General features: G+C 40.7%; 1 protein-coding gene across 2 annotated transcripts in view; it reads right to left on the bottom strand.

The window, feature by feature from the left end:
* The window catches only part of wdfy3 (WD repeat and FYVE domain containing 3), a 381,322-nt gene that overhangs the window by 26,618 nt on the left and 330,109 nt on the right, over nt 1-24,595 (bottom strand). For both annotated transcript variants that reach the window (XM_048527789.2, XM_048527782.2), the window contains 6 exons: nt 21,145-21,225; nt 10,006-10,060; nt 7,404-7,523; nt 6,408-6,525; nt 6,001-6,107; nt 3,701-3,854 (listed from right to left, as the gene is read on the bottom strand). In XM_048527789.2, the coding sequence (XP_048383746.1) occupies nt 3,701-3,854; nt 6,001-6,107; nt 6,408-6,525; nt 7,404-7,523; nt 10,006-10,060; nt 21,145-21,225 (635 nt within the window). The remainder of the gene's footprint in view (nt 1-3,700; nt 3,855-6,000; nt 6,108-6,407; nt 6,526-7,403; nt 7,524-10,005; nt 10,061-21,144; nt 21,226-24,595) is intronic.

Consider the following 24,595-nt stretch of genomic DNA (forward strand, 5'->3'; position numbering starts at 1 on the left):
ATGAAACGGCAAACACGTAAAGCGTGCATTGAGGAACTGCAATAATTGTTCGTTCCTGTTGGGCACAAAATTAAAATGGGAAAGATGGCTTGTGCATAGTTAACAAGGGTAATTACGGATAACATAAGATCTGAGGAAGGGCCATAGCAATTAGCCAAACAATAAAAAAGCAGACCTGAGGCATGACAGCAGTTCAGATTTCAGCAAAGGAGGACAAAAGGATCGATTAAGAGGGGGAAACAGAATATGAGAGTAAGTTTGTAGGGAATATGCAAGTGAATGTGAAAGCTTCTAAGGTATATAAAGAAAGAAAAATTAGTTAAGACAAATGTAGGTTCCTTATAATCAGAAACAGGACAAGTTATAATGTGGAACAAAGAAATGGCAGACCAATTAAATATATATTTTGTCTATCATCACAAAAGAGGATGCATATAAGATCTTAAAAATACTGACGTATATAGGGTCTAGTGACAGCTAGGAAAAAAAGGAAGTCAGTGTTAGTAGAGAAATGGTGTTGGGGAAATTGACAGAATTAAAAACCAGGGCTTGATAGGTTACATTGCAGGGTAATGAAGGAAATGGTCGTGGAGAGTACTAGAGTTAATTTTAAAAGATTTACTAGCAAAGCACAGTGACAGGATTAGACAGATTCAGCATGAATTTATAAAAACAATGTCACGTTTGACAAATCTAATGAAGTTTTTTGAGAAGCATATAAAACTGAAGTGTATGGTATTGGGGTCCATGCACTGACATGGATAGATAACTGGTTGGCAGCCAGAGTTGGATTAATGGGTCTTTTTCCTGTGTAAAAGGGAAAAAGTGAGTTGATATAGTTTACCAGACCATAGGCTGTTATCACATGAGTAAGACACACAACTAGTGGCGGTTTAACCTGAGGGTTACCATGTCTCAGGTGAGGGGAGACATTGAGGAGGGAGGTCCTCCATGGTAACGTCAGCCAGTGCTTCTCATTCAGGATATCAAATTGTGGAATCATGCTTAAACATCTGCTCTGACAGAAGTGAAATACAAATAGTGTTTGCACTAAATATCAATACCAATCCACGTGAAGGATGATTTTACTTAAGCACATGAACTTCAAAATTATGGAATGTGCTTTTTGTGCGAGAAGTCTAAACTCATTTCCAAACATAACCATCCCAAAGCTGATGGATTCCACGACATGGCTATGTGATCTACTTTGTACAACCTATATCCTGTCTTACAGATTCCTTGAATTATCCAAATTTAGCTGATTGTTTTGCAAAGTATCAGAAATGCACGTGACAAAGTTCATACAGAGTCACTTCATATCGCCACAGATCTCTGGCTAACTTTCCACTCCCTTGTTAAAGATGACAACTATAACTTCACTGTGCATACAAAGCAGCGTGTGTGCGTGCATGCATTCACGCAAACATTCATGTATGAGTGAGGGGAGAGGGGAAGAGTTGCTAGTTGCTGCCTGTAATTCATGCGTTCATCCAGCCTCACATTTTATTATCTTGGATTCTCCAGCATCTGCAGTTCCCATTATCATGGATTGATGACCTGAACTATCTCCATTCTGCTCCATCTCCTCAGTCAGCAGTAAGCTTGAACATATTCATTACATATGTGCATAGCTGAGGCATCATAGTAAACTGGGTGCCAGGGTACATGGCTTAATTTCTGCAAACTGGTTTATGTAAGGCCTTTCATTTACAGCACATTCTACTGTTTTGTTTTCCCTAACTTCAAGCAAACAGACCCACAATACCACAATACACTGTTAGGCCCTATTCTCACCTGCAAAAAGTGTTCACTGTTCCAGGACCACCTGGAGCACTAACGTAACTCTGGCATCCTTTTCTGCAAACTGTCTGAAATTCTTTGCTTTCTCATTCCCTCATTCAGCTCCAACAAGCGAGCAGCTCATGAATTGGTTGATCCAGTTATTTTGCCACTGCCTTTTCTCCTCACCCACCAAGTTAAACCTCCTCTCAAGTTTCTGCACTAGCCCAGAACTTGCATCTTTTCCATGCTTCTTTTCTCCCCCCCTCACCTTTTCTCATTCTCTCCAAGATCACCCCATTCCTGAGATTCACTTCCTGCTGTCTAACTTGTGCCCATTAAACAATTGTTATCCAACTTCCATTCCTGGCTCCCAAATTAGTAATTTTCTTTCTCATCTGTATCAATGCAATCCTCAAATACCAACCTGTTTCCTCTACTCTTGTAAATTATCATCCAATCTACAACTCTCATTCTTCTTCAAAATCCTTAAGGATTGTGTCACTTCTCAAATTTGAGGAAACTTTTCTCAGACTTACATGTTTGAATCCCTCATCATCGTGTTTCCACTGCTGCAATGGCACCAAAGTGTAGATGTTCAAATCTATAACTTGAGATCATTCAAAACTTTGTTTCCAAGCGCCCAATAAATCCTCTTCACCCATATGCTTTCTGGTCCACATTGGGCCATTGTTAAAATATTACTTTTAAAAAAGAGAGATCATATTTTAATCCCCCATTGCCCTGTACTTCCCCATCTCTGTCACCACCTCCAGCCCCAACAATCCTGCTAGATACATGAGCTCTTCTAATTCTGGCTTCTTGAGCACACGTGATCTTAACTGCTTCATGGCTGGCAGACATGCCTCTGCTACCTGAACCTTAAGTACTGGAATTACCTTTCTAAACCTCTCTGCCTTTCTCTCTGACTGTCCTCTTGTAAAGGCATTCCTTAGAACCTCTGTGGCCAAGACACTTGCTCTGACGTCTCACAGCACGAATAGGCACAACTGCATATCATTAATATGCCTACTAGGAAGCTGTACGAAGGCGAGTGAAACAGATTAGTCTGAACACCAGAGATACTTGCATTTGGGAATCCCTGGATGACAATGAGGGGGTGCAAATCGTGTTCGGAAAAAGTTCTCAGCTCAGAAAATCTGCCAACGTGAGAGAAAAATATCCCTACAGACATCTAGGTTAAATTTTTTTTGGTACTTGAGTGCTTCTGTGGATGAACAAACCTACATTCAAACATAAAGATAACTTTTCAACTCAGAAAAACTCAATATCTAAGGATATGGCGGAATTTTAGGTGAGACATTAAAGTCTAGGCCTGACTGTTTCAGTCTCATGGGTGGAAGGTATTCCAATTCACCATTTCACAAAAAATCCTTGACTATACTTATTACTTAACCAACAGCAATAAAATAAATTACATTAACAGTATCGTCTTGCCAAATGAAAATTGGTGGTCACATTTTGGAAGTGATGAAGTTAAAGTGCTAAGAAGATAGGACTGCAGAGTGGGACGAGCTGGATAGCTCTTGAAGGAGACAGTACAGTCATCGTGAGTTGAATGGCCTCCTTCGGCACTGTAAAATCTGTGATTCTATATGCCTCCAGTGCAGAAGTGACCACATTTCAAAAATAAGTAATTGGCAGCAGAGCTCTTTTGGGTGTGAAAGGCCATATATAAATGTAAATTTTAAAAAGATGCTGTGACAAAATTCAATATTATACCACATAAACTTATGTTTCTTGTTAGGCAGATTATTCACACAAACTACAGGTTGGGGAACTGGATGTATGATATTGCAGCCTTATTTTGACTGCTCGATCCCTTCAAGTGTAGCTTGTTGTTGATAGTGTGGGACAGTGTGCTTTTTATACAATTTCTACGCTCGCAAGCACACCATACCTAGATCAAAGTTGTTGGAGTTTATGAGGAATTCTGGAAGATAGAAGAATTCTGGGATGAGTTCTTTTACATCAGCCATATTATGTTTGGATGCAGAGTACCAAGCCTCTCGTACACTGTGAAACATTCGGTCAGCAAGATCGAAATGGCCACCCTGTGAAAGGAGAATGACACAAACAAATAACATGATAAAAACGCAGCAATGAGAAAATACTACAATCTTTGAATTTAAGAGATAGTGAGAACTGCAGATGCTGGAGTCAGAGATAACACAGTGTGGCGCTGGAAGAACACAACAGGCCAGGTGGCAGAGGAGCAGGAAAGTTGTCGCTTTGGGTTGGGACCCTTCTTCAGAAATGGGGAGGGGGAAGGGAGCTCAGAAATAAAGAGAGAGATGGGGTGGGGGTGAGGATGGGTAAGGTAGATGGGATGGTGATAGGTGAGTGCAGGTAGGCAGTGGCGGGGATTGGTCAGTGAGATGGGTGCAGGCAGATAGGTGGGAGAGAAGACGGACAGGTTGTGTCAGGTCAAGGAGACAGGGTTGGGAGATTTTGAAATTTGTAAAATCCATGTTTAGGGCATTGGGCTGTAGGCTCCCAAGGTGGAATATAACGTGCTGCTCCTCCACTTTGACGGTGGCGTCACTGTGACATTGAAGGAGGCAGAGAATGGACATGTCACCCAGGGAGTGGGAAGGGGAGTTGAAATGATTTGCGACTGGAAGGTATTGTCATTTGTCGTGAACAAAGTGCAGGTGCTATACAAAATGGTCTCCAAGTCTCTGCTTAGTCTCACTGATGTACAGGAGGACACCTCGGGAGCAGTGGATGCAACAGATCATGTTGACGGCTGTGTATGTCTAATGTGGTAGGTTTGTTTGGTGTCTTGAATGGAGATGAGGGGGGAGGTCTAGGGGCAGGTGTAACACTTCCTGTGGTTGCAGGAGAAGGTGCCGTGTGCAGTGGGGCTAGCGGGGACGGTGGAGCAGACAAGGGAGTCGTGAAGACAACAGTCTTTATGAAAGGCAAGTAGGGGTGGAGAGGGAAATATTTCTTTGGTCGTGGGGTCACATTGTAGGTGGTGGAAATGGTGGAGTATGATGCATTGGATCTGGATGTTAGTGGTGTGATGTGAGAGGATAAGGGGGATAAGGGGGATTCTGTCTTTGTTTCTTTGAGGGCAGAGGTGTGGGAAACGCAAGAGATGCGGTCCAGGGCGTTTTCACACACTGAAAGAGAGAAGTTGTGGTCCGTGAAATTGAGGACACCTGGGATGCGAGGGAATGGAACACCCCATCTTGGGAACAGACACGGCGGAGATGGAGGAATTGGGAGGAGCGGATCGCATTCCCTTGTATCCTCCACACGGCTGGCCTAAAAGCCTTCCACATCTTCCTCTCCTGCAGGCCCGACAAGTACCCCTCTACCAACATGCTTATCTGCCTAACCAATCTTGTCCCTACCTTGAACAATTTCTCCTTTAACTCCTCCCACTTCCTGCAGACTAAGGGGTGGCCACAGGAACCCACGTGGGCCCAAGCTATGCCTGCCTCTTTGCAGGATACATGGAATAGTCCATCTTCCGCTACTTTCTTGACACTATCCCTCACCTCTTCCTCTGCTACATTGCTGACAATTGGCGCTGCTTTCTACTCCCAAGAGGAGCTTGAACAGTTCATCAACTTTACTAACACCTTTCACACTAAACTCAAATTCACCTGGACCATGTCGGATACCTCCCTCCCCTTCCTGGGGGTCTGTCTCCATCTCGAGTGACCGCCTTGAAACCAACATCTATTATTTCAAGCTCATCAACTCCCACAGCTACTTAGACTACACCTCCTCTCACCCAACTTCCTGAAAGAATGTGATCCCCTGCTCCCAATTCTGCCATTTACAATCCGATCCCACAACCAAAGATATATTTCCCTCCCCACCCCATCTGCTTTTTGTAGGGACCACTCTCTCTGTGACTCCCTTGGCCACTCCAAACTGCCTGTCCCACCTCACTGACCAATCCCCACCACTGCCTACCTGTACTCAACTATTACTATCCTGCCTACCTTCCCCAGCCCCACCCCTCCTTTCTCTATTGATTTGAGAGTTTCTTTCCCCCTCCCCATTTCTGAAGAAGGGACCCAACCCAAAATATCAACTTTCCTTGTCCTCTGATGCTGCCTTGGCCTGCTGTGTTCCTCCAACTCCACACTGTGTTATCTTTGAATTTAAGACTAGACGCATTAATCTTAAGGTGGTGGTAAAGTAATCATAAATTGAATAATTGAAGTGCATGTTAGTTACCTGGAGTCGGAGAAATATTTGAGTGAATGGCTCCATTCTCACTAAATAAGAAGCTACAATCATGGCAGAAGAGTAGTGTGTTCCATAATGATATGCTGGAGTTTCACCTAGGATTCAAAATCAGAACAAATATTATCCATGATTAAATTCAAAACAACATAACTTTTTTCCAAAGCAAAATTCACTATCGTAGGAAAAATTAAATATCCACTTAAACAATGTTCTATAGTATTCCAGTTAAAGAATTATTTCATCCAATTTAACTTTTCTTTCCCCTTATATCAAAACATTAAGGTGACTGTTACATGAAAAATTGAGCGGCATTAATCAGAAAAACCACAACAAAAAGAGATGGCTCACACAGCATGCAAACAGAATTATACTTCCATCTCTATAAATAACTTTACCATTTGGATCTTCCCAGTCCTTGTAGCGTTTCTTATACTGAGCTAATCTCTCATCAGTCTGAGCCCCCATTGGTTTAGCCAGGTTCCGAAATGTTTTAGGATTTGTAAGATCGAGTTCCTATTTAAGAAAAAGGACTACTCAAAGCACATCCTTTTGAATTTTTAGTGAATAAAAAAATTAAGTATCGCTTTGGTGGGTCAAATGAGAAAGGAATTATTTTAATAAGGTTTAAAATACATCAATAATCATTAGTTCAATCTTCTGTTACACTTCAATCTCTAAATCTCTTTGCATGTGAAACAGGATCTAACAACAGTCAGGCCTGTATTTAAAAATATCCCTTAACAGACATGAAATGCTCAGCCTTGGGAAGTTAGGACACATTTCTAAATATTCCCAATATTGCAAGGGCTTCGTGGTGATTGTGAAGAACTACTTAACCCCAAGGGCATTTTGAGAATAGTAATAGTAAAAATCTGGTATCAAAAAAGACCTACTGAATTTTTGTAAAAATGCCAACTAGTCCATTACAGCAATAGCTTGAATTTTTATAGACTTTTCCATAGTAAGATATTCTAAGGTGCTTTGTAGGTGTGTTATAAGAAAAATCAACTCAGCCACATAAGTAGATATTAAAACAGATGGTCAATTGTTTGTTGAAGATTAACGGGTTCAAACGAGCAGTGCAAAATGAGGAATGAGGGGTAAAGCTGGAGACATTTGGTAGGGGTTCAAGAGCTTTGGACAAAACTATGAAAGGAATAAAAATAACATGGAATGAAAATGATCCACCAATGACTCATAATTATCTTTGAAGCGATTAAGAAAGCAACTCAGCACTATCAAACTGAACTAACAATGGGCTGTATTGGAAAAGTCCACATTTGCAAAATGAAACCAAAGCCATGATGTAGTTAATAATTATTTTTAGTAAAATTCAATAAGGTGTAAACTAATTTTCCTTCATAGAATATTGATTTCAGAAGTCTTCATACCTCAGAATCGTAGTCTGCAAGAATCCATGGGAACACTGGATACTGCATCAAGTCATTATAGGATCTGCCTGCTAATGTGTTCAGATGCATGAGATATTGGAAATTACTGATTTCTCCTCTCTAAAAGAAAAGCAACAAGGAACAATTTTTTTTTCCTTGGCTACACACACAGAACAATGTTTATTTGAAATCATTTTACTCCTATGCGTTAGGCAGATCAAGGATGTTCAATTTTTTGGAGTCATATATTCTATACATCAAACTGGCAAGTGGACAACTTATTATTGTACAAATACAAGACCTCCACACAGGAAAAAATGTCAGAGTCCCACCCCATCACAAAAAAATGATAGTTACTATACACCAAGGTTTCAACCCTTCACGCAAGACAAAAAAGCAAGCACTCACATACTCTACTAAAGTCAAACGTCTCTTGATTTAATTAGAAGCATAAATGTGGATTTAGTCATTTGTGAGAAGAAACAGCCATGAATTTAAGATACTGGAAACCAATATTTGTGGTAGGGTGGTAAAGATACAGGAAGAAGAATGCATTTCTGAAAGACGTGTGAAAAGGAGAGGTTCCATTAATGAAACACTGAAAGCAGTACCTGCTTTAGAAAACTATGGTTATGCTGGGATTTTGTAATGTAGTTGTAAAAGAGAGCACAAAAGGATTGTTTAAGAAAAAAATCAAGTGAAATAAATATTGAAAATAAATTTAACTAACTGCACAACAACATACACGGCACCCAAACAGATAGATAAAAGTGAGACAATGAATCCATAGTAAGGAGCTGGATGCTAAAGGAACAACTCAAGAGTTGTCAACTAGACATTGCTGATGATAACCAACAGAAAGGACGACGAATGGGATAGCTATGTTATTTATATATAACTTAATGACAAAATAAGGGAAAATAATTAATGGAAGATTAGAAACAGAATCCTTAATGAAATAGCGATGGAGAAACAGTAGAATTTGAAAATATGTGCAGTTTCTAAAAAGTAAAGTCAAACTTAATCAACTTTATTACTTGAATTTCTAGAAACAGCAGATAAAGGGAAAACAACACACACATGTAAATTTTAATTAACCTTCTTAAAATACTGCACATCACATTCAGATCTAAGTTTATAATGCATGGAATCAGGGGATAAATAGCAGGCTGGATAGAAGATTGATTGCGGGGTTGAAGCTAGTTCCCCCCCCATTCATTCACAGAATGAGGGCGTTGCTGGCTAGGCAGCATTTACTGCCCATCCCTAATTGCCCAGAGGGTGGTTAAGAGTCAACCACATTGGTGTGGGTCCGGAGTCACATATAGGCCAGACCAATAAAGGATGACAGTTTCTTTTCCTCAGGAACATTCGTGAACCAGATATGTTTTTCCGACAATTGACAATGAATTCATGGTCATTAGATTTTAATTCCAGATATTTTATTGAATTCAAACTCCACCATCTGCCATGGCAGGATTTTTACCGGGGTCTCCAGAACATTATCTGGATCTCTGGAATAACAGTCCAGTGACAATACCACTAGGCCATCACCCATCATGGGAGTTACTCAGTCTTACAAGTCAGGAAGTGGTATTCCATAATTTTCAGTTGCTGGACCACTGCTGTTTATCTCAAAGAATTAACAAAAAATGTATTTACCTAGACAGTGGTTAGAATAGGAAACTTATTACCATAAAGTAGTGGCTCAGCTACAACTGGAATGCTGTGCCCAATCTTGGGAAGTGCACTTTGAAAAGCATGAAAAGGCCTTACAGAGGGTACAGAAAACATTTACTGGAATGGTTCCAGGGTTGAGGGACCTCAGTTATGTGGATACATTGTTAGAATTGCTGTGCTCTTTTTAGTAACGTCAAGATGAGGTTTGATGTAGGAGGACAAAATCATGTGGTTTAGAGAGAGTACAGTGAAACTGTTGCCATTCACAGAAGGGTCCAGAATCAGAAAACACACATCTAAGGAGGCTAGGAAAAAGATCAAAGAAGAAACAGGGAAAAAAAACTTATGGAGTGAACAGTTATGACCTAGAATACATTGCTTTAAAATGAAGTAGAAGCAAATTCAGCTGTGGCTTGAAAGGTGATGGAGAGTGTAGGGGAGCTAAAATGACTGGATGGAATGCTCTTGCAATCAGCCTAATGACCTCCTTCTATGCTATTATTATTTTATTATAGAGAGTAGTTGAGGTGATTACCAAAGATCTATTTTAGGAAAAGGTGAACGAATAAAATTAGGGGAAAAAAATGAAGAAGTGTACATAACAGTAAGTCAATTGTATTATTCCAACTTAAATTACAAGAATAAGGCAAGGGGACAAAAGTTCAAATGGTATTTTACTTCAAACAAAAATAATCAACGTGTACAAAAAGGTTTGAGCTTGAGAGGAGTAGAAAAGACAAAAGCTTTGGAAACATTTAAGAATCAAGATGTTGCTGAAATCAGGATCAGGCTAAGATTTTTCTTTTTTCATGAATGAAGGCTTTGTGCAAAACTATTAGATATCTTGTATATATTTTTCATGCAATGTACATTATGACAAACGTCAGTTCATTCTGTTAAGTGTTCATTTTGTTTTACTTACCTCCCATCTTTGTGTTACAGACTTCTCTCCAACCAAAGTACTAAGCAAACCAGATCTGGGGATAGATAATAAACAAACAATGTCTTATATTTTACTCCAAAAGCAGGCTATTAAAAAAGACTAACCAAAATATCTTGAAGAGATGGTTTGATGATGGTTGGCTTAAATTTCAAGTTTATTACTTCCAGAATGGAAAGCTTCAGCGACTTAGTGTTAGCAGTTGTTACAATGCCTTTTAGCAGAAAGAATGCACACCTAATTTTTGTTCCATCATTGGTTAGATGAATACATGTAATTCATTTAAACTGTGAATCTCGCTTTGCGATACAGCATTCCTATATATAGAGCACAACTGCTGGATTCCAGGGTAGCAGAGAGTGTCAAAGAATCATATGGATGTGAAAATGATGCAGGAAATTCTTGCTAAGCAGGGGCAGTACACTGTTTTCACATGGAATATGCAAACTCCATGATAACAGAATGGCCTGGGAAAAAGACATTCCAAAGGCATATGATATCTGACGAATCATAAAAGAGAGCTATAAATCATACATGACTGGGAAAAATATTGGGTTATTAGGCTATTAAGGCTGTTACAGCAAATTGTTCTGAATTTTAATAAAATTTAGTTTCTCCTCAAATGACGAGATGCAGGATTGGTGCCTTGGGACCAACAAAGAAATATGGAACTTCTACTACAAACGTGGTCGCCTATGCTTGGGGTTCTACTGCTTTCTAGTCTGCTGCCTGTCATATTCTGGCCAGTGGACACTTTTCATTTGATTTGGAACAAGAGGGAAGGGAGACAAATGACAGAGAATTTATAAATGAAGCCCAGAAACTAAAATTTCCTCAGCCTTCTGCTGCAGAGTAAGCTCATCATCTGTCCTTGTCCTCAGAGCGAGCCTCACATGGAGGTAAAAAACTTAATCGATTCACCACATAGCACAAATAATTTTTCTTTAATGGAATCAATCACTGTTTACACTTTCAATATTTTTTTTCTAATTTTGGCAGTTTATTGGACATTTGGAGATTTTTATTTCCAACCTTGTAATATTACTTAAAAGATAGTTTTCTGATTCCATGTTCTACATTCTTAAATCAGCAGCGCCAAGACAGTAGCTGAGTGGTACTGTTAAGAGGGATAGGATCAATAAAGTAGTACGACGGGATCTTAGATGAAAATCTGGCTGTCTAGAGCACGGTAAGGGGCATGTAACATTGGTAGGAGCTGTTTATAGGCCACCAAATACTAAGGGCACTGAATCAGGAAATCAGAGAAATTAGAGGCGCATGTAGCAATGGCATCACATTAACCATGAGTGACCTCAATCAACCTACACAGTGCGTAAATCATCGAACATCAACACTGTGTTTAATTGTTGAAATTTCTGAGAGGTGGCATTCTATTGCAGCATGCTAATTAGCTAAATAGCGAACAGAGTATTTCGGATGAAGTATTATATAATAAGGAGAAGCTAATTGATAACCCTGTTGCAAAAGAACCTTCAGTGAAGAGCAAACATAACATGGAAGAAATTTAAAAGTTAAGATTTAAAACAAAGCAGTTCAATCAAAACTTAGCATAATAGAGCTAAACACAGGTTATGGTGAATTGAAATAATACATTAAAAGGTATGAATGTAAATAGGGAATGCCAGCTATTTAAAAAATTAATACATGGCTTACAGAAAACATAGACAACAAAATGTGAGGCTGGATGAACACAGCAGGCCAAGCAGCATCTCAGGAGCACAAAAGCTGACGTTTCTGGCCTAGACCCTTCATCAGAGAGGGGGATGGGGTGAGGGAACTGGAATAAATAGGGAGAGAGGGGGAGGCGGACCGAAGATGGGGAGAAAAGAAGATTGGTGGAGAGGAGAGTATAGGTGGGGAGGTAGGGAGGGGATAGGTCAGTCCAGGGAAGACGGACAGGTCAAGGAGGTGGGATGAGGTTAGTAGGTAGATGGGGGTGCGGCTTGGGGTGGGAGGAAGGGATGGGTGAGAGGAAGACAGGTTAGGGAGGCGGAGACAGGTTGGACTGATTTTGGGATGCAGTGGGTGGAGGGGAAGGGCTGGGCTGGTTGTGTGGTGCAGTGGGGGGAGGGGACGAACTGGGCTGGTTTAGGGATGCAGTTGGGGAAGGGGAGATTTTGAAACTGGTGAAGTCCACATTGATACCATTAGGCTGCAGGGTTCCCAGGCGGAATATGAGTTGCTATTCCTGCAACCTTCGGGTGGCATCATTGTGGCACTGCAGGAGGCCCATGATGGACATGTCATCTAAAGAATGGGAGGGGGAGTGGAAATGGTTTGCGACTGGGAGGTGCAGTAGTTTGTTGCGAACTGAGCGGAGGTGTTCTGCAAAGCGGTCTCCAAGCCTCCGCTTGGTTTCCCCAATGTAGAGGAAGCCACACCGGGTACAGTGGATGCAGTATACCACATTGGCAGATGTGCAGGTGAGCCTCTGCTTAATGTGGAATGTCATCTTGGGGCCTGGGATAGGGGTGAGGGGGGAGGTGTGGGGGCAAGTGTAGCATTTCCTGCGGTTGCAGGGGAAGGTGCCAGGTGTGGTGGGGTTGGAGGGCAGTGTGGAGCGAACAAGGGAGTCATGGAGAGAGTGGTCTCTCCGGAAAGCAGACAGGGGTGGGGATGGAGAAATGTCTTGGGTGGTGGGGTCGGATTGTAGATGGCGGAAGTGTCGGAGGATGATGCATTGTATCCGGAGGTTGGTGGGGTGGTGTGTGAGAACGAGGGGGATCGTCTTTGGGCGGTTGTGGCGGGGGCGGGGTGTGAGGGACGTCTTGTGGGAAATGCGGGAGACGCGGTCGAGGGCGTTCTCGATCACTGTGGGGGGAAAGTTGTGGTCCTGGAAGAACTTGGACATCTGGGATGTGCGGGAGTGGAATGTCTTGTTGTGGGAGCAGATGCAGCAGAGGCGGAGGAATTGGAAATAGGGGATGGAATTTTTGCAGGAGGGTGGGTGGGAGGAGGTGTATTCTAGGTAGCTGTGGGAGTCGGTGGGCTTGAAATGGACATCAGTTACAAGCTGGTTGCCTGAGATGGAGACTGAGAGGTCCAGAAAGGTGAGGGATGTGCTGGAGATGGCCCAGGTGAACTGAAGGTTGGGGTGGAAGGTGTTGGTGAAGTGGATGAACTGTTCGAGCTCCTCTGGGGAGCAAGAGGCAGCGCCGATACAGTTATCAATGTACCGGAGGAAGAGGTGGGGTTTGGGGCCTGTGTAGGTGCGTAAGAGGACTGTTCCACGTAACCTACAAAGAGGCAGGCATAGCTGGGGCCCATGCGGGTGCCCATGGCCACTCCCTTGGTCTGTAGGAAGTGGGAGGAGTCAAAAGCGAAGTTGTTGAGGGTGAGGACGAGTTCGGCTAAGCGGATGAGGGTGTCGGTGGAGGGGGACTGGTCGGGCGTGGGTGTTGTCACGGACGTAGGTGGGGAGTTCCTGGACCAAAGGGGAGAAAATGGAGTCCAGATAGGTGGAGATGAGTTCGGTGGGGCAGGAGCAGGCTGAGACGATTGGTCGACCAGGGCAGGCAGGTTTGTGGATTTTGGGAAGGAGATAGAAACGGGTTGTGCGGGGTTGGGGAACAATGAGGTTGGAGGCTGTGGGTGGGAGGTCCCCTGAGGTGATGAGGTCATGAGGTCATGAATGGTGTTGGAGATGATGGTTTGGTGCATGGACAAATGTAGCCCCATTACAGGCAGAGACAGGGAATATATAATGTGAAACAGGGAAATGGGAGTGAGATAAATAAATCTTTTTTGTCTGTTTTCATGGAAGAAGAAAGAAAAAATATCCAAGAGATAACAAAGATCCAATGGACCCCACAGAATGAGGAATGGAAAGAAATTAGTGCTAGTTTGAAAAAAAAAGGACTAGAGAAATTAATGGGACTGAAAATTGACATATCCTGGGACCTAGAGATAATGGGAACTGCAGATGCTGGAGAATCTGAGATAACCAAGTGTGGAGCTGGATGAACACAGCAGGCCAAGCAGCATCTTGGAGCACAAAAGCTGATGTTTCGTGCCTAGACCCTTTAGGATGCTGCTTGGCCTGCTGTGTTCATACAGCTCCACACTCAATATCCTGGGGCCTAATTGTGTACCTCTCGCTGTGTTAAAAATGGTAGTCATGAAGTTAACAGATGCATTAATGATCATCATTCAAAAGTCTACAGATTCTGAAAAAATACCTGTAGATTGGAAATTTGCAAACATATCTCCACCACTCAAGAAAAGGGAGGAATAAAACATGAAACTACAGATCTGTGAGCCTGACATCTGTAGTCAGGAAAATACAAGAATATGTTATAAAGGACATGATAACTGAATCCTTAGAAATAATATCTGAATTGAGCAAATTCAAACAGGGTTTAGCAAATAAGGTGAAGCCAGTGGATAGGATATATTTGGATTTTCAGATGACTTTTTAATAAGTAGCCATAGAGGAGGCTGTTTAGTAAAATTAGGATAATGATAGTGGTAATATCCTGACATGGATTGAGGGCTAGTGAAAGATTTAAAGGAGAGAGTGGGCTGATTGGTCAATTCTCAGTTTGGCATGTTGAGATAAGTCGGGCACCACTAGGATCACTTGGACCCTAGCTGTTCATGATCTCTATGCATGATTACAACGTAGGGACCAAATGTCAGATTTCTAAGTTTTGTGAAGACACATAACTAGGATAGAATGTGAATTGTGAGGATGATGCAAAGGGTCTTTAAGGAGACTTGGAGAGACCAAGTGAGTGATCGGGAATATGTCAGACGTAACATAATGCCAATAAATGAGAGGTTATCTAACATGATGGAGGATCGAGCTGCTGAATATTTCTTAAATAGTGAGTGTCATGGATGTGATGCCCAAAAGGACTTGGATATCCTCGTTCATCAGACTTTGAAAGTTAATAAATCAGCTACTATAAGTAATTAGGGCAACAAATGGTAGACTGGGGAAACTAAGTAAAAATATATTGCTTTGATGTTTTAGAGACTTGATGAGAGTATGTGGAGTACTGTGTGGACATTTGGTTCACTTCAGGTAAAAGATACTGTCCACAGATGAAGGCCAGCAGATGTAGAGATGATCGAACTGTCTCATGTGAAGAAATTAAGGAGCTTTAATGTTGAGAAGAATGAGACATTTTTAAAACTTACAGAATTCTTTAAGGGCTGGATTGAGAAAGGATGTTCTCTCTGGCTGTTGGACCGGGGTCTTGAAACCAGGGGACACGGTCTCAAAAGGTGCAAGGCATTCAAAATTGAGGTGGCAAGGAATTTCTTCTCTCTCTCAGGGCAGTGAACCACTCAGATTCTCTACTCCAGAGGGGTTGTGGAAGCTCAGTCGTCAATTGCATTCAAGACAGAAATTACTTGATTTCTGTATAGAAAAGACAAAGGATATGGGGATATTATGAAAAAAAAATGGTGTTCAGGCAGATAATCTGCCATGATCTACAATGGTGGATAGGCTTGAGGGGATGAATGGATATGTCTACTCCTATGATTCTAATTCAACTTCAGTTGCAAGGCCTTTTAATTTGAACACAGGTTAGGGAAAAGAGGGTGTGACTAAGAGTTAGGCAGGTAAGTGGGTCCAGACAGCCTTAGCTTTTGCAACTGTCCAACAGATCTGAGCTGCTTTCAGCTTTTTTTAAGATGAAGCTGAAGAATGCAGAGTGGATGAGCTCATTGAATATGGCACTCAGGGTATAGGAAGCCATTTAAGTTGCAGGGGATAATATAGTGAGGGGGCCATTGGCAATGTTTTCTATAGCAAAGAGCATGAGTCGAGAGGGTTGTGTGCCTGCTTGATGCCACGGTTCAGCACATCTGCTCAGGATTGGAAAGGAACTTCCAGTCGAAGGGGAAGATCTGGTCTTGCGGTCCATTTGGACAGCAATGACATGAGGAGTACAAGGAAAGAGGCAGGTACAAGATACTGAATCATGCTCAAGCTGGTATTCTTGTAAGCCACCTAACTAGGGAAGTAGTGGGGATTTAAAACAAAATAGTTGGGACAAGGGATCAAATTTGGGAACAAGTAATCAAACAGTTGAGACAGAGAATGAGAGCAAGTTATTAGTATGGGAAATGATAAACAGACCATGACAGGAAGAAACAGAGTGTAAGAATCTTAGGGTGAACCAACAGATAAGGCTAGAGGTTATAAAAAAAAGGACAAAACTAAAAGTTTGGTTGTATCAGTAGGTATGTAACATTCAAAACAAAACAGGTGTACTGGTGCTATAAAGAGAAATGAATCTGTGATCTGATAGCCATTACGGGCATGTGACGGTTGGATGACATAGATAGGGACGTTAAGATTAGGAAGGACTGGAAGCTAGGAGAAAGGTGAAGGGCTGACTGTTAATAGAAAATGATATTAGCACAATAGAAAGATATGAACAAAGTTCAGGAAAGTAGGATTTGGATAGAGATGAGAAATGATGAGACAAGAAGCGTTTGTGGGAATAGTGTATAGGCCCCTAAAAGAAACCATACGTTAGGAGAGAGCATTAAAAAATATATTGGGAACTTGTCAGAAAGGTACAATAACAGTCATGGGAAATTTTAATCTACATATAGGCTCCAAAAATCAGATGTGTAAAGGTAGCCTACATGAGGATCTCTCAGAATCATTTCAGAATAGTTTCTTAAAAAGCATGTTTGGAGCCAACCACAGAACAGATGTGGTATCGTGCAATGAAACAGTATTGATTAATAACCGCTTGGTGATGGTGTTCCTAGTTAGCAGTAATCACAATATGATTGAATTTCACATTCAGTTTAAGAAAGACTGGGTCTAAGAGTAGAGCTTAAGATTCAAATTAGGACAATTAAAAGGACATGATAGCAGAATTAATGGAAGTGAATGAGCAAACAAGGTTAAAGGATAGGTCAATAAAAACAGTGATAGAAACTGAAGGACACTTTCAAAACACACAGAATGGATACATTGCAAAAAAGTATTAAACGACTTCGAAGAATGGACCCATCAGCTAAAAAAGCTGTAATATCAAAACAGTCAGAAAAAGCATATAACTGAGCCAAGATGGCTGGCAGATCTGACGACTGGATAGAATATATATTATTGAGAAAGGAACAAAGAAGAAAAAAAGTGAGAAAGAAAGCTATCTAGAAATATAAAACAGATAACAGGAGTTTTAATGCATAATGTAAAAGAGAAATTAATAAATTGAACACTGGTCCAATTGAAAGTGAGTTTGATGAATTAATAATGGAAAAATGAGGTGAGGGCTGACGGTACTTTGCATTGGTCCTCAATAGACAGCATATGAGGAACATGCAGCTGTAATTCAGGAAATGGAAGGGGGGAATAAACTAAAGTTTGGAAGTGATACTGAACAAATGTTTTGAATTACAAGCTGATAACTGCCTGGATCCTGAGAGACTTCATCCTGGGGTCTCACAATAAGTGACCAGCAAGATAATGGATGTAAAAATCTGAAATTAACAATGGATGCTGTAAATCAGAAACAAAAACAGAAGTTACTGGAAAACTCAGCAGGTATGGCAGCCATCTGTGAAGAGAAATGAGAGTTAATGTTTTGGGTCCCATGACCCTTCCTCAGAACTGATAATTACGTGCTGGCTGGTTTTAATACGTTTTTAAATTCTCTGTATTTGGTAAAGGATCCATTCATTTGGAAAAATGGAAGTAATGTGCAAATGGAATTTATTCCTTTAGCAATATATATCTAGAGTATTAAAGTATGGAAATGTTGCTACAACTATACAACACGAATGATCCTGCATTTGAGAATTACGTACAATTTTGGTTCCCTTACTTGAGAAGGGATATAGTTGCATTGGAGGCAGTTCAGACGAAGTTCACGAGATTCATTCCGGAGATGAGGGACTTGTGTTATGAATGGGGATTTAACAGTTTAAGTATAGTTTAGAAGAATGAGAGATCTAACTGAGGGTATAAAAGATGCTAAAAGGGATTGACAAAGTAGAATTATAGTTGATAGTTCCTCATGTGCAGCAATCTAGAACGGGAGGTCATAGTTTTAGGATAAGGGGTTGCAAATTTACAATACATATGGGAAGAAATGACTCCTCACAATGATTTGAGAATTAGTGGAATTCAATACCCCAGAGTGCAGTTAATGCTGGGACAGTGGGAAAATTTGAGAAGGAGATAGACAGATTTTTACTTAGTAATGTGTTGAAGAGTTATGGAGAGCAGGAAGGGAAGTAGAATGGAGGGTGAAAGGAGTTCAGCCATGACAAATGAGGAGGATGATGACCAAGGGCTGAATTGCCGATTCCTGCTCATGGTTATTGTATACCACTTGGCATTTGTCACAGGGAAAATATTAAAGTGGCAGGGTCCTTAGAAAAGTTCAAGATAATCAGGCCGAATCAACACGTTCATGTGAAAAGGAAATCATGTTTATTCATTTATTGGCATTCTTAAGGAAGCAATAAGTGCTGAGGTTAAAAGGTGAATCAATGGATATACCGTACTTGGAATTCCAGACAACACTTGCTAAGGTGTCGCATCAAAGATTATGGCACAAAATAAACACTCATGCTGTAAAGGGCACTATATGGGCATGGTTAAAGGATTGACTATCAAACTGCAAACAGAGTAGGCATAAACAAGTCATTTTTGGCTAGCAGGGTATAACAAGCAGCGTGTCACAGGGATCAGTGCTGGGGCGTCAGTTTTTGACAATTTAAATAAATGAATAGATGAACACACTAAAGGTACGGTTGCTAGATTTCTTAGTGAAATCAAACAATAAGCAATAATGTATGTTTTAAAGAGGACACAATGAGACTACAAATGAATATAGATAGGTTAAGTGAGCAGGCAAAGATCTGGCTAATAGAGTACAATTTTGGAAAATGTGAAATCGTTGATTTTGGCAGAAAAAGTTAAGACACTTAACTGTAGTGAGAATCTGAATCTCTTTCCTTGTTGATGCTAGATCTTTGTCAGACATGCAAATTCAGGTTAGTAAACCAGGGTGATTGCAGGCATTGATCAGCCATGAACTAACTGAATGATAGAAAAAGGTCAAAGGGGTTGACTCGGCCTTCTTCTGAAAAAAATAACTTCTGTCAGCTTAACCACCCTGGTATAAATGCTCACCGCCTTCCTAAAGCAGTCTCTTAAACCTGATTTAAAGATTTAAAATTTGAAAAGATATTTGCAAAATTTAAGACAATTACAATGTGCTGGTTATACACAAATGATGTTCTCTACATTAAAATCGATATCTAAAAACATGTGCAATTTGCAATAGTGCAATTGAGCCTTATCATGATCTTGAAATGCAGAGAGATCTGGGTGTCTTACTCCATAAATCATAAAAGGACAGTATGTAGGAACAGAAAGTAAATAGTAAAGCTGATGAAATGTTATCATTCATTCCGAGGGAAATTTGTTTCTTAAAACTCATTCACAGGTTTGGGGCGTCAGTGGTTAGGCCAGCATTACTGCCCGTCCCTAATTTCGCACAGGGCAAGAGATAACCTGCTTTGGGTCTAGAGTCACATATCGGCCAGACCAGGTAAGGATGGTAGATTTCCTTTGTTAAATGATATTAGTGAACCAGATGGGTCATTACAACAATTGATTTCAACATTAAATTTGTAATTCCAGATTTTTACTGAATTCAAATTCTGCCAGTAGGTCTCTGGATCAATAGTCCCATGATAATACCACTAGGTCATCACCATCCCATGAATACAAAAATTACGGAGATTATGTTTCAATTGTACAGGGTACTATGAGACCATATTTGGATTTCTGTGCACTGTATTGATTCCCTTATTTAAGTAAATGCATTATAAGTAATTCAGAGGAGCTTTCCTAGACTAATATGTCAAATGGGTGGGTTGTCTTCGGAGAAAAGGTTGAACAGACTAGGTTTGTATCTGTTGGCGTTTAAAAGAGTACAGATGACGACTGAAATGTACAAGACTGAGTAGTATTGAAAGGGTGGCTGTGAAAAGAATGATTCCGCTTACAGGAGAATCTAGAACAAACAGCCACTGTTTAAATATAAGGGGCCACCCTTTTAAGGCAGAGACAAGTAAAAAACAACACTCTCAGTCAATTAAGTGTCTTGTGAATTCTCTTTCTCAAAGGTGCAAATAAAACATTTGAATATTTTTAAGACAGAGTTAGATTACCGATAAACAAAAGGACAAAGGGTTATTGGGGACAGAAGAGAATGCACAGTATTCAGAACAGCCATGATCTAATTGAACAGTGGATCAGGCACAAGAAGCTGAGTGGTCTATTGCATACACAAGCATACAAATTAGGAGCTGTAAGTTCATGTTTCAGGGGAGGCAATGGCGTAGTGGTTTTATCACTGAACTGTTAATCCAGAGACCCAGATAATGCTCTGGTGACCAGAGTTCAAAACCCGCCATGGTCGATGGTGGAATTTGAATTCCATAAATATCTGTGGCTTGCTAACATACTTTAGGGATAGAAATTGCCATCCTTACCTGGTTTAGTCTACATGTAACTCCAGACCCAAAGCAAGGTGGTTGGCTCTTAACTGCCTTTTGGGCAATTGGGGATGGGCAATAAATGCTGCCTAGTTAGCGATACCCTCTCCCATGAATGAATAAAGCATGTTTGTAAAGTTATACACCATATTCCAATTACAACAAAACCATCTGAAAGATCCAAGATATGACAGCAAATATATTTTACAAAGAGAGAAGCCACACAGCACTGTGATTTGGAGTTATCGCAATAATATACATCTGTGATGTGAGATAAAATAATTTTCAGTTAAATTATTTTCACCCTATTTTTAAATGGGGAGAAGGGTTTGAGAGATATTTAAGTTTAAAAACATTGTTTACCTCTGTGACAAATCAATTTGCCATGTTTTGTAATTTCTAAATCATTGTTGAATATTTAAGGAGTTATTCTCGAATGTGACATTCAACAATTCTAAACGGCCGACAGTAGCTGATGAAAATCAGGCAGCGAATCTCATACCTTCATTTAAATATAACCAAATAATTTTCATTCTGTTCATTTATAGCACTCACACTTAAAAACAATGGAGAAAGAAACAAAAAAGTCCAGATGCTAAGGTAAGCTTCACCTACCCCTGTTCCACGCTTGTATTTGGCCGCTGGCCAGATACAGACTCAGAACTATCAGTCAAGGAAGGAACGACAGCTAAAAATCTAAAATACAAAATACAAAAGAATTTGAAACATTTAACTGAGAAATAGAACAACCAGGTGAAAGAAGAGATGCAAGAAAATAAAGTTCAAGGTTTTAAAAAAAGTTATGTAATAATTATAATTATTATGTATTATTATTTTCTCCTCTCTTGCAAGAGGCAGACCATCAAATTTTGGATGACCTGTAATTTAGAGAGGGTAGAAAGTGGGTACTAGCACAAAGTGTTTTGTACTAACAAATTCAGAGGTGACAGAAACACTAGTGTGGTGTCTACAGCAGACAACCTGACAAAGTGGTCAGAGTTCAGCTACATCATGATTACAATGATCAGACAGTCTTAGTGATTGTACATCGTGTATCATCTGAACCTCATCACGGTGTCAGAGAATACATAGCACAGACTGTAGCTGTTTAGTCCATTGAGTTTGTGCTACTCTTTCCATGAGAATTATAAATAGTTCAACTCCCCGAGCTTTCTCCAACTTCATGCAGTGTTTTTCTCTCTCTCAAGTATTTATTCAATTACCCTTATAAAGCTATTAAGTATGTTACCAACCCGACAGCTAGCACATTCCAAACTGTCATTGTCACAGATCTCCTGGACAGAATGGTCCCTCTGCCAAACAAGTCTGTGCTGGTCAAAAACACCCACCTAACTATTCTGATCATATTTAGAACATAGAACATAGAACATAGAACAGTACAGCACAGAACAGGCCCTTCAGCCCACAATGTTGTGCCGACCATTGATCCTCATGGATGCACCCTCAAATTTCTGTGACCATATGCATGTCCAGCAGTCTCTTAAATGACCCCAATGACCTTGCTTCCACAACTGCTGCTGGCAACGCATTCCATGCTCTCACAACTCTCTGCGTAAAGAACCTGCCTCTGACATCCCCTCTATACTTTCCACCAACCAGCTTAAAACTATGACCCCTCGTGCTAGCCATTTCTGCCCTGGGAAATAGTCTCTGGCTATCGACTCTATCTATGCCTCTCATTATCTTGTATACCTCAATTAGGTCCCCTCTCCTCCTCCTTTTCTCCAATGAAAAGAGACCGAGCTCAGTCAACCTCTCTTCATAAGATAAGCTCTCCAGTCCAGGCAGCATCCTGGTAAACCTCCTCTGAACCCTCTCCAAAGCATCCACATCTTTCCTATAATAGGGCGCCCAGAACTGGACGCAGTATTCCAAGTGCGGCCCATAGCTCTGTTGCCTCGACATTGCAAATACACATTTAAATAATGTTGAAAATAGTTGTCTATGAAAGCTTCTTCTGATGTCACCTTTGGTTATTTTGTCAATCATAATACTCTGTCCTTTGATTTTGACTCTTCAGCCACCGGAAACAATTTCTCTTTTTTTACCCACCAATGCATTTCATAATTTTTTTAAACAACTATATCAAAATTCTTTTTACTCTGAGGAAGGTATCCCAATTACTTCAGTCTATGCACCCAACTGAAATTTCTCATCCCTGAAACCATGCAGATATATTGCTTGTGTGTCTTCTGCAAAGCATTTATGTCCTTCTCAAACAGCAACAATGAGAAATGGCATAAAAAATAACTCCAGATGAGGATGAACCATTATTCTATTCAGGTTCAACAAAACCTTCTGAGCCCTGTGTTCCAGGCCTCCAAATAAAACCCAGGACCTGCCAGCTACTTTGGTACTTGGAGGGTGCAGATCATATTAACAATGAACATACAATATCAAACTCCCTATCCTCCATGCATCCCTAAAAAGCAACACTTTGATCCTTTCGTCCATCCTCAATCTTCCCATTCATCATTTTAAATACAGTCTGGTTCAAATTTCACCCAATTTATGTGCCCATTTCATCAACCCAAGTAGGCTGTCATAAGCTGTACAGCTTGGAAGCAGACCCTTCAATTCAACTCATCCATGTTGACCAGGAGCATCAGAAATTAACCTAGTCCCATTTGTCAGGATTTGGCCCATATCCTTCTAAATCCTTCCTATTCATTTACCTATCTAGGTGCCTCTCAAATGTTGCAGTTGTGCCAGCAAAACCACTTCTTCTAGCAGCTAGTGCCACACACGCACCACCCTCCGCGTGAAAAAGGTTACCCATTAGGTCCCTTTCATATCTTTTCCCCTCTCACCTTAAGCCTATGCCCTCTAGTTCTGGACTTACCCATTCCAGGGAAAAGGCTTTGGTTATTCACCCTATCCTTGCCCCTCATGCTTTTATAAACCTCTAAGGTCACACCTCAGCCTCTGACACTCCACAGAAAATAGCCCCATCCTATTCAGCTTCTCCCTATAGCTCAAACCCTGATATTACCATCTTAAATCTTTTCTGAATACTTTCAAGTCTCTCAACACCCCTCCTACAGCAGGGAGACCAGAAGTGAACACAGTATTCCAGAACTGGCCTAACCAATGTTCTGTACAGCTGCAATATGATATCCCAACTCCTATACTCATTGCTCTGATCAATAAAGGTGAGCACACCAAATGCCTCCTTCACCATCCGGTCTACCTGCAACTCCACTTTCAAGAAATTATGAACCTGCATTCTAAGGTCTCTTTTTTCAGCAATTCTCCCCAGGACCTTAACACTAAGTGTATAAATCCTGTCCTGATTTGCCTTTCCAAAATGCAGCACCTCACATTTATCTGAATTATACTCAATATGCCATCCATTGGCTCAGTGGCCCATCTGATTAAGATCCACTGTACTTGGAGATAATCTTGGCTGTCGACTACTCCTCCAATTTTGGTGTCATCTGCAAACTTACTAACCATTCCTGCTATGTTCACATCCAAATCAGTTACATAAATAACAAAAAGCAGCGGACCCAGCACTGATCCTTGTGGTACACCCGTTGGTCACAGACCTCCCAAGCTTAAAAAGCAACCCGCCACCACCACACTCTACCTCAGAACCAATTTTGTATCCAGATGGCTAGTTCTCCCTGTATTCCATGTGATCTAATCTTGCTAACCACTATACCATGAGGAACCTGGTGAGATGCCTTACTGAAGTCCGTATAGGTCACATCCATTGCTTTGCCCTCGTCAATCCTCTTCGTTAGTTCTTCAAAAAATTCAATCAAGTTAGTAAGACATGGTTTCTCACATACAAAGCCATGTTGATTATCCGTAATCAGTCCTTGCCTTTCCAAATACATGTAAATTCTTTCCGTCAAGATCCCCTCCAACAATATGCCCACTAATGATGTCAAGCTTACTGCTCTGTAGTTCCTGGCTTTTCCTTGTCACCTTTCTCCCTGAGTCCGTCAAAATCTTTCACCTACCTCATGGTTTTATTTCAGTTGAAAACAAATAAATTGCATCCTTAAATAATCTAGTTCTGCTTCAGGCAACTGATAGG

This window comes from Stegostoma tigrinum, chromosome 1 (genome assembly GCF_030684315.1).
Source record: "Stegostoma tigrinum isolate sSteTig4 chromosome 1, sSteTig4.hap1, whole genome shotgun sequence".
NCBI classification, from domain to species: Eukaryota; Metazoa; Chordata; class Chondrichthyes; order Orectolobiformes; family Stegostomatidae; genus Stegostoma; species Stegostoma tigrinum.